Source organism: Microchirus variegatus, assembly GCF_963457635.1.
Source record: "Microchirus variegatus genome assembly, chromosome: 3".
In the NCBI taxonomy this organism is placed as follows: Eukaryota; Metazoa; Chordata; class Actinopteri; order Pleuronectiformes; family Soleidae; genus Microchirus; species Microchirus variegatus.
In genome coordinates, this window is record NC_139804.1 from 31,731,393 (window position 1) to 31,742,016 (window position 10,624).

A 10,624-nucleotide genomic window follows, 5' to 3' on the forward strand; every position below is an offset into this window, starting at 1 on the left:
AACTTTTAACGCAACAGGAGACAAAACACAGTATATAATAGAGGTGGGAACACGTTGCTGTCTCAGCGTCATGTGGCATAATATTCTACATTCTACTGGACAGGATCATCGTCATTTTTTATTTTCCGAATTTAAAACATTGATGAGAGCCATTGAGAACTCAATGATAAATAATGGAATGTGAAGATAGCGTTATTTCATCAGTTACACTATTAACTATACATGTACTTTACAGATCACAGCATGACAGCAGACTTCTCAGGAGTGTTGAGCAACGTGAGTCTGATCGCCGGTGTCTGAACATTCCACCTCCACGGGCAGGTGGCTGGTCGGGATACCGACCGGAGGACGGACCTTCCTGATTGGGCTGAAACCACGAGGAGACGAACCGGGGGAGTGAGCAGGCGAGCGGACTGGGCGTAGTGGAGGACCTGGCAGGGGCTGTGGGAGAGGCTGTGCCAGTGGAGAGGGGCTGCGGGGGTATCTGCGTGGAGCGGACCAGACGGGCCGTTCAGTTCTGTTTGAGGAAGGGGGAAGGACCGGAACATACGAAGCAGGGAAACTGAGTTCTGACTGGCTGGCAGTGTTGCCAGAACATTCTTCCAAATGTTCCAACGTCTCCTGAAATAACAAAAGGGACAGGGATATTACAATCTTTTTCTTTTCTTTCAGCCATGCTGAGACCATGCCCTTCCAGACACAACCCTCATATTTAACCAGGATAGGGACCAGCATGAGGAGTACAATGGATGTGTCCTCATGCACTCTTAGAAATAAAAGTGCAAAGTAGAACCATACAAGGTTCTTCGGCTAGTCCTCATACACTCTTAGAAATAAGGGTTCCAAAAGGGTTCTTCTACAAGGGCTTAGGTTCTACCTGGAACCATTTCCTTCTGAAAAACCCTTTCCCAAAGAAAGGGTTTTTCAAGGGTTCTTGGTAACACTAATGGTTCCAGTAAGAACCATTCTGATCCAGAGAACCCTTTATAACCCCTTTCCTGAATAAAGGGTTTTAAAAGGGTTATTGGTGGAACCCTCCAAAAGGGTTCCAGGTGGAACCTTTATAAAAAAAAAGTAGTACCTAGAGCCAAAAAGGGTTCTCCTATGAGGACAAGCTGAAGAACCGTATATGGTTCTACTTAGCACTTTTATTTCTAAGAGTGTAGGAGAAACTTTGGCTCCAGGTAGAAGCTTTCCACCTGGAACCCTTTTGGAGAAACCCTTTAAAACCCTTCAGGAAAGGGGTTTTAAAGGGTTCTCTGGGTCAAAATGGTTCTCACTGGAACCATTAGTGTTACCAAGAACTTTTGGAACCCTTATTTCTAAGAATGTATGGTTGGGGTCAACTTAGAATTAACAATAAGGATTGGGTAACTTGCTCACAGCGGGGGACTTAAACTGGCAACCCTTCGGTCACAAGCAAGTTCCCTTTCCACTCCCTGTCCACATCTTTACACTCATCATCTGTGGGGTTTTTTTTTTTTAATAATTCATTCTTAACTTAACATTTTCTTTTACGAGATTGCGAGGGTATATTTTGGAAGCTAAGTTGCTCTGTCATTTCATATTTCTTTATAATGGCTTGCAATGATTTCTGCTCGGAAACACAAACCGTTTCCTGAGCTGAGAGGACGGAACAACAACAGCTTTAACAATTTTGTGAGAATCCCTTTCCCCATTTCTGTCGTTAAACATTTACAGGAGACAACAACAAGACACCACTAACAAAGCACCACACCTTCATTATTTCATTATAACACAGAGGTGGATGGATGAGACACTCAGTGCCTTTCCATGCATGGTGGCTCTAGTTTTTCTGCATGTCGAGCGCCCATCAGAATTAGATTCAGCTTTATTCCACAGGTATGTAGACACATACAAGCAGTTGTTAGAATAAGTTAGAATATAAAGGAAATCTTCACCAAATATACAAATACACTCCCTGACATCTACAAATTTAGGTATAATTTCAGGCCGACTAACATGCTTTTCATGCATTTTAAAAAGTTATAGACCACATCGACAATGACTGTGTTGTCAGGACTCTGTTGTCACTGAGCAAAAAAAAAAATGGAACTCAGCCATCCTTAATTTGATTATTTCCACATGTGGTTTTCTTACTGTGATCTGTGCAAAATGGCTGCTGTGCAACAAATTTGTAGCACGCAGGGGGAAAAAAAAGGGCGTTATTGTCACTTAAATGCTAACAATTGACATTTCATCAGTTAGTCTGTCTGGAGTGGTGGGAGTGGCAGTATGGTGAAGGGCCCCTCAGATTTTGGCTCCTAAAAGCCTTTGAAATGCCACTGGAGTTGTGTGAGCTTTTCGAGATTGTTATTGATCTTTCCTTTTGCGTGGTTGCCAGGTTTCAGGCTGAGAGCTCACCACGTGAAGCGTAGCCGTGTCTGTGACTTACGTCTTCATTGAGAACATAGAGAGGCATGGGGCTCCTTCGTCCGAGCGTAGTCGGTTTGGGCACAACGTCAACTGGAAAAAATAAATTATATATATATATATATTTATTTTAGAAAATGACATTCTGCTGGTGTGGAAGTGGCTCTTTGAATGCTCACCGTCGTGGCCATTTTCACTCTGCTCTGCGTAGACAGGAGCTCTCTGAGGGACGGGTCGATGCTTCTTTCTACAGCAAGTACAAAAAAAACCCACTTATCTAACAACTAACAACAACAATTTCCTAATAAATAAATGTTCAGAGTTGTGGAGAATGCTGTCACTATGGAGCTACTTGAGATTCTAGTCACATCCTTAAGTGCAATATCTAAGCCAGTGAGGGAGGGAGAGAGAGACACAGAGAGAGAGAGGTGGCTCTCACTTGGAAGGTTTCCAACAGGCACACACTGTCACCAGGGTGATTAGGAGGAATATGCCCCCGGTGGACAGGATGATGTATAGCGAGCTCCGTCCTGAACCAGAGAGAGTGACACAGAGAGAGGTATATGTGGAAAGAGAAAGGAAGAAAGATAATCTTGTGTCAGTAACAACAGGGAATTTTGCATTTTTCCATCTTGGTATTTGACTCTGGGGAAGTTTTGCAAGTTGTGTCTTAAAAGCAACCAATTGTTTTTTCCCTTAGACTGAAACTTGGCCACTGTGAGGAACGAGCAGAACAAAGTCTTTAGAGTGTGCTAACATGAATGAGGCGCAGTGAAGGAGCACAGTGGGCAGTCACTCTGAGTTTGTCCACGCAGTGGGAATAGAAATAGAAAGAGGGAACGGTACAGAGTAAATGTTGCAGTGTTAAAGCAACACTAAAAGAGTTGAACTCAAATACACTCTGGAATATAGTGTTAAATGTATAATGCAAACATTAGAAGAGTGAAACTGCTTCAGTGAATCTGGTCTCTGATGTTAATTTGACTCCCGTGCTGCTACTTTAAAATGTACTGTGTAAGGAGTGTGAGCACCTGTGGCTGCTTCTTCACGCACTACATCACACACTGCAGCAATAATGAAGTCAGGATTACTGAGGTCCATTGAGGCACAGTGTCCCCCCAACCACCACCACCACCACCACCACCTGCTTTCTTTTTCTCTGCTCCTTTCTCATAAATAACTGTCCATTCAGTGGATTAAACTGCCTGTTCCTTGCTCTCTCAGCCTGACATGTGGTGGCCATACTGGCGCCCAGTAACAGCCGCTCTGAGCCAACTTACTCTGCCGCACTTACAGGCCCGGAATTTAACTTTAGTCGTATACAACAGTGTCACAGAAGCTAATATATCCTAATATGTCACAGAGACTCAGGAATAATGTTCATATAAAAAACTGAACTCACCAACAACGACAGCACAGCCAAAATATTTGCATTATAAAAAATATATTGTGCAGACTGCAAATCATGTTTATGTTTTGAAATCATGTTTTGGCATGTGGCGCCACCTACCGCCGTCTACCAATCATTGCAGTCAGTAGAGTCTCAGCTGACGAGCAACCACGGGTTTGCCAGTTACGTCAGAAAACGAAACTTAAAAGACCTCGGTAGTTTGAATTTGAATGTAGTAACCGGTTTTGGCCACATTCTTAAATCTGGCACTATTAAAACCACTAAACCAGCTTTTTGGTGCTGAGTTCAAAGTCTATCAACATCTCATTATATAGCTTTTTTATTTATCATTTACTCTGGCTAGGCAATTTCTTGCAATAACTGAAGACGAGTTGCACGTGCCACAATTTCAAATACAGTAGAGTCTCAGTTGCCGAGCAACCACGGGTTGCCAGTTAGACCTTGATATTTTGAATTTGAGTGTAGTAACTGTTTTTGGCCACATTCTTACATATGGCGCCTTTAACAAAATTCACGTATATCTGTATTTTACTTTTTACCTTTATTTTCATCTTTATCTAAATTTAGTTCAAAATTTTTTATTTTTAGTACAACATTGGCCTCACAATTTTCATTTCACAGACAACGTACCTTGTACAATCTCGTGTGACAAATGCATACATCTTTAATCTTATATTCTTGATGAGCTGCAATTCACCCATTCACACATCTTTCATACCCATTCACATGTAACATGGGGGTTAAGTGTCTTGCTCAAGGACACATATAGACTAGTAGAGCCAGGAATTCAACCCACAGCCTTCCAGTTGTCCTACCACATCAGCAAATTACTCTTTGATACTCAAGTATAGTAAATGTCATATACTTTAAGATTTTTACTTAAGTAATATAATTTAAAAAAGTCACTTCAACTCCTACCAAGTCATGTTCTCGTAAGATGCTTACTCAAGAATGCCTTTAAAGTACTTCATACAACACTGGATTCATGGTTGTGCTGTGCTTCACCTTCTGTGTGTGAATGGGCGTGGCTCCCTCCTGCACATCTGTTCATGATAGGCTCATCACTGCTCCCAGTCTGCACACCTGCCTCTCATCACTTCATCAGCCTTGCAGTGTCTATCTACCCTGGCTCTCGTTGCCACGGTTGCTGTTTCAAACCTCTGTGTTAGTGTACGTTCAGGCTGAGCTAGTAGCGACACATTAAAAAGTGTGTTTTGTCCGAGACCTTTTCACCTCCCATGAAGAGGTCTCCCAACTTATTTACCCAAGAGTTATAATGACTAGATAATTTGCAGATTAAATCATCATCTTCTCATGAAACATACACTACCGTTCAAAAGTGTGGGGTCACCTACACAATTTTTTTTGTGTTTTCCATTAAAAGTCAAACTTTCATTCTTCAAAAGAGTTGCAAAATGAATAGAAAATATAGTCAAGACATTGACAAGATTAGAAAGAATGATTTTTATTCCAAATAATCATTTTGCCCTTTCGTCAAATAACCAGCAAAACTGTTTTCAGCTGTGCTAACATAATTGCCCAAGGGTTTTCAAGGGTTTTCTAATCATCCAATAGCCTTCTAACACGATTAGCAATGTACCATTAGAACACTGGAGAGATGGTTGCTGGAAATGGGCCTCTATACACCTATGTACATATTCCATTAAAAACCAGACGTTTGCAGCTAGAATAGTCGTTTACCACATTAACAATGTATAGAGCAGGGGTCACCAACGTGGTGCCCGCGGGCACCTGGTAGCCCGCGGGCAGCCAATACGGTGCCCGCGGGCTCACTTCACTTCACCTCACTTGCATGTATCCGTATGATCTGTCAGTAAAATATCTTTGATATTGTTTATAAAAACTGGTAATCGTTAGGATTAAGCACTGGAAGGAATGTGTATGCAGTTGAATGCATAATATTAATCATTTAAATGGTAAACAAACAAAAAAATATTATATGGTAGCCCTCCATATTATTTTTTACCCTTAAGGTAGCTCTCTGTCTCAAAAAGGTTGGTGACCCCTGGTATAGAGTGTATTTCTGATTCATTTAATTCATTGAAAATAAGGACAAAAAATAAGGACATTTCTAAGTGACCCCAAACTTTTGAACGGTAGTGTATGTTAGACCATCACATCATCCCTCGTCTTTGACATGAACCTGTGTAACGCGCCACCTACTGTAGACGGTGATCTTCACAGGCGTGCTCTTCATGCTGCTGATGCTGTTCTCCACCGTGCACGAGTAGACGTCGTCGTCCGAGAACAGCACGCGCGCGATGGTCAGCACCTTCTGGTCGTGGGAAAGCAGCAGGCGCGAGTCGTTGAGCAGCACCTTGCCTCCCTTCTGCCAGCTGTAGACGGGCTTTGTCCCGTTGTCGTGGGAGCAGTGCAGGTTGAAGTACTCGCTGTACTCCAGGACGGACGACGCTATCATCTGGATGTAGGGTTTGGACACGGGAACTGAGGGCGACAGGGCAAAGTGTCATGGACAATCACTTTTAGAATCTGTATTATGCTCTTATTGCTTTTCAACATTATGCTCTGATTGATCATTCGTTCACTCAATTTCTACCCCTTTATCCTCCACATGAGGGTCGAGGGGGCTCCGGATCCCAACCCAGCTGACATAGGGCATAAGGTGGGTATACCCTGGACAGGTCACCAGTCCATCACAGGACCACATTCACACTTTTTGTCAATTCAGAGTGTTCAATTTGCCCCAAATCTGCATTTTTGGACTGTGGGAGGAAACTCCATGCAGAAACCAATGCTCTTGTTCTGACCAGGTCATGAACCCAGGTCTTGGCTATGCTAACCACTACACCAACCATGTGGCTCATCGGATTGATCATTATGTTTAAAGGTGCATTATGTAATAAATCTAAAGCAACTGGCCATAAAATCCTCCTAATATGTCACAGAGACTAAGGAATAATGTTCATATAACAAACTGAACTCACCAACAACAACAGTACAGACAAAATATTTGCATTAAAAAAAATCTTTTGCAGACTGCAAATCATGTTTATGTTTTGAAATCATGTTTTGGCATGTGGCGCCACCTACCGCCGTCTACCAATCATTGCAGTCGGTATAGTCTCAGCCGCCGAGCAACCACTGGTTGCCAGTTACGTCAGAAAACGAGAACTAAAAGACCTCGGTATTTTGAATTTGAATGTAGTAACCGTTTTTGGCCACATTCTTACATATATGGCACCTTTAAATATGTGAAGAAAATAAAACTTTAATTCTGTAATACCATCCACGGTGAGCTCCGTGTGGTGCTCTCCAGTAAAGCTGTCATCCGTGATGGAGATCTCCACTTCGTAAGCCCCCTCGTCGGAGAGCTGCAGGTTGTGAAGCAGCAGTGACCCATTGTCAAACACCCGGATGCGGTTGCGGTACTCGGGCTTCAGGTTCCCGATGATGTCCGTTCCTATGGACTGCACGACGGTGATCGGCTTCTCTTTGCTCCTCTTCAGCTGCCACTTGATCACTGGCTTGTCCAAGCTGCTGCTGGAGTAGCTGACTGACAGCAGGGCTTCTTTGCCCACCGTGCCTCTCACCACCTGGGCTTGGCTGGTCACATTCACTCCTGTCACTTCACCTGGAGAAAATGCAAAGAGAAAGGAAGGGAGGCTGAATTCCCCTCGCTCCCAAAAAAACATGGAGAGCACACAGAAAGGAATGCAGGGGATACAAGTGCAGGGCAGTTTCAGGGGGGTGGGGGGGGGGGGGGGGTACAGTCACTATGCGTCCTTTGTTGCTCTGCCACACTGAAACAATAGAGGAAACATGTAAATATGCACTAATTACTGCAACACTAATTACTACTCTTGCACTTCCAAGTACAAACAGAAAAGAAAACTCGGAGCAGTGACAGTGACAGGGGCCTGCATGCCTTCACCGCACATAATAAATAACAAGCTGATTCAATGCCCTATTATTTTACGTTCACGGTCCTGTTTTAAATTGTTTTAATTGCACGTAAGCTGTAGAAGCGTATTTGAAATGTGTCACGTGCAACTTGTCTTCAGTTATTGCAAGAAATTGCAGAGGTCCGACCCAGAGTAAATAATACATTTAAAAAAAAGCTATATAATGAGATGTTGTTAGACTTTGAACTCAGCACCAAAAAGCTATTTTCAGTGGTTTTAAATGATTAAAATCACAAAAATAAAATATATCTTGATGCACCAAGGATGCAGCTTTCTTAAAATTGTAAAAAAAAAAAAAAAAAAAAGAGCCTATACCAGGGTTTCTTACTCCTGGTCCTGAATTTGAATCAGGTGTGTTTGAGCAGAGAAACATCTAAAACATGCAGGACAGCTGCTCCCCAGGACCAGGAGTCAGAAACCCTGGCCTCTACTATAGGATACTAAGATATAAACAAAGACGTGATATACTAAGGTATAATATAAATAAAAAAAAGAATAAAGCTATACAATCATTTGTACCAATATACAGTATATATTAGAAGAGTAACTGAACCTAAACCTGTGGACTGTGTGTAACGAAACGAAATGTGCAACTGCATTGGTACTGAAGGTAAATGCCAATACAAAAGCATGGACATCTATATTGCACAGTTATGGCACAGTAGTAATTAAAGTGTCTGACACACAGAGGGTGAATCTATTGATGTAAAAATAATTAGTTCAACATTTGGATTTTACCTTGACATGCAAGTTTTACTTTTGTGCAAAATCAACACTGTCAACCTTTTCACGTGACATCTCATTTGGATCAAACAACTGATTTATTTATTCACATTTTCATATCACAAATTCTAAAACAATGCACTAAAGTTGCATGTAACCTATAAAAGAGTTATTGTACTTCTCAAAAAGTTCAGCAAGTTCAATTTTTCATGACTTGACACTTTTTGAAACCCCTTTCTTTTTCTTCAGAGCTTTATCTCAGGTCTTTCAACAGGTGCCGTCTTGACACAACACAACATTTTTACCTTAAAGCCGTGAGGTTTGCTTCTACTGTGCACAGAAAAAAAAACACACACACACACACACACACTTTCTACAGTCCAGGATGTCATGTCTTAATCACTAATCCCCCCCAGGGTTTTCTCATGAACCCTCGTAGAAAGCGTGTAATAACTAATTTTGACTTGTGCTCCCCAGTTATCCCCGCACCTCCCCTCCGTGTTATAGGAATAAGGTATTTTACAGTGCGAGCCACATTTCATCCTTTATGAAGGACTCCTGTCTTGGAAACCAAACACAACAAAGCTATTATGTTCACAGTGGAGGCTCCTATAACTCAGCTGTGGCCCCGGACACATGGAGGTCTGAACATGGCATCAGTGAGCGAGAGAGAGAGAGAGAGAGAGAGAGAGAGTCTGCACTGTTCACTATTCTTTGTCGTGAGGCAGTTAGCAGGGCATCGCCTCATTGCCGTGGCAACCATTTGGTCCGCCTGACAAGGGTTGCCAAGGCGATAAGACAAAGAGGGTGATTGTTGAAACTAGTTTCCTCCATTGAAAGGAGTGAGAGAGAGAGAGAGAGAGTGAGAGGGTAAGAGAGAGAAAAAGTCTTTGTCACTGGCGAAGCCGGAGAAATACACAACATCCCAGTGATTCTTTCTGCTCAAAAATGTAGAGTAAACTGGACCCTTGGTACGGCCATGATATCAGATTTTTTTTTTAAACAAAATCACTGAGTGCTAAACCTTTGACATCATCATCATCAACAGTTTTGTTTGCCACTCAAGTTAACTTTGTCACGCTCAGTTCACAAACACAACACCATCACGATTAACCTGTGCATCCCCTCCTTACACACACACACACACACAATAGCTGCTCCACCACCCATGACTCATGAATCAAGCTGGAATAAAAGGAGGGGGGAAAAAAAATCATCATCTTGGGTTAATTAAACTGGATTATAAAAATTAAAACAATTAAACGCCATCTGCTCGTTTGCCGTCTCTCTATGGTGCCAGTAAACGTTTTGGACTTACCTGTGAGGAGGAGGAGGAGGCCGCAGAGTCTCAGCAGTGCAGGAATGTGAGCGAAAGTGTCCCTTGTAGAAGAGGAGGTCTTCTTCCTCTCCACCTTCATCTTGTGTCCTGGGCTCCTGAGTCTTTCTCCCACTTTGTGAGCATGGTTTATCCACGCTTGGCACGTCCCTGCAGCTCGACAGTCAGTAGTCCTGCACTGCACTGCCTCACAACACTGGCCTCTGCCTGGTCACACTGAGCCCCGCTCTCCTCACAGCACCCCAGTCCGAGCCAACAACAGCCAACTGTGCGAGTGTGTGTGTGTGTGTGTGTGTGATTGTGTGAGTATGTTTGAACGAGACCATTCCACTGTATCCTCTCTAAGAGGAGCTGAAATAACATAGTGTTTGATTTATACAGCATCATCACATCACAGCACCTCTTCATTTATTTTAAACCTTAGAACTGTTAAAATCATGACACTTTTATTCCCCTGCTATTTAAGTAAATAATAAAATATTGAATTGCTCACTGCGGGGACCCACTGTGCTCACTCTACAATTTCTGATTTTAGGACGACAGCTCACCTCACCCTCTCGTTGGCCCACATTTGTCACTGTCCCAACTTCTTTCAGGCCTGAAGCCTCACAATAAACTCGCACTTTGTCACTCACACTGTTATCGACCCACACACACAAACATTAAAGTCTTGAGGCATCTTACTGATGCTACATGATCCATACTTACCTGGCCAAGGGCTGCATTAATAAAGACATCAAATGGGATTTTTTTTTTTTAAAGAAAAGAACTGTACCGATGTTGCCCTATAGATGGTGTTGGAGTTGCACCAAGACT

General features: G+C 42.6%; 1 protein-coding gene across 1 annotated transcript; it reads right to left on the minus strand.

Annotated features, from left to right (window-relative positions):
* Window positions 1-258: 258 nt before the first annotated feature.
* On the minus strand, window positions 259-9,890 carry hepacama (hepatic and glial cell adhesion molecule a; the record flags this gene model as incomplete). Its single annotated transcript, XM_083886967.1, has 7 exons — window positions 259-621; window positions 2,417-2,487; window positions 2,574-2,641; window positions 2,834-2,924; window positions 5,990-6,271; window positions 7,071-7,418; window positions 9,791-9,890. The coding sequence occupies 7 exons, from the start codon at window positions 9,888-9,890 to the stop codon at window positions 259-261; spliced, it is 1,323 nt and encodes a 440-aa protein (XP_083743093.1).
* Window positions 9,891-10,624: the final 734 nt, after the last annotated feature.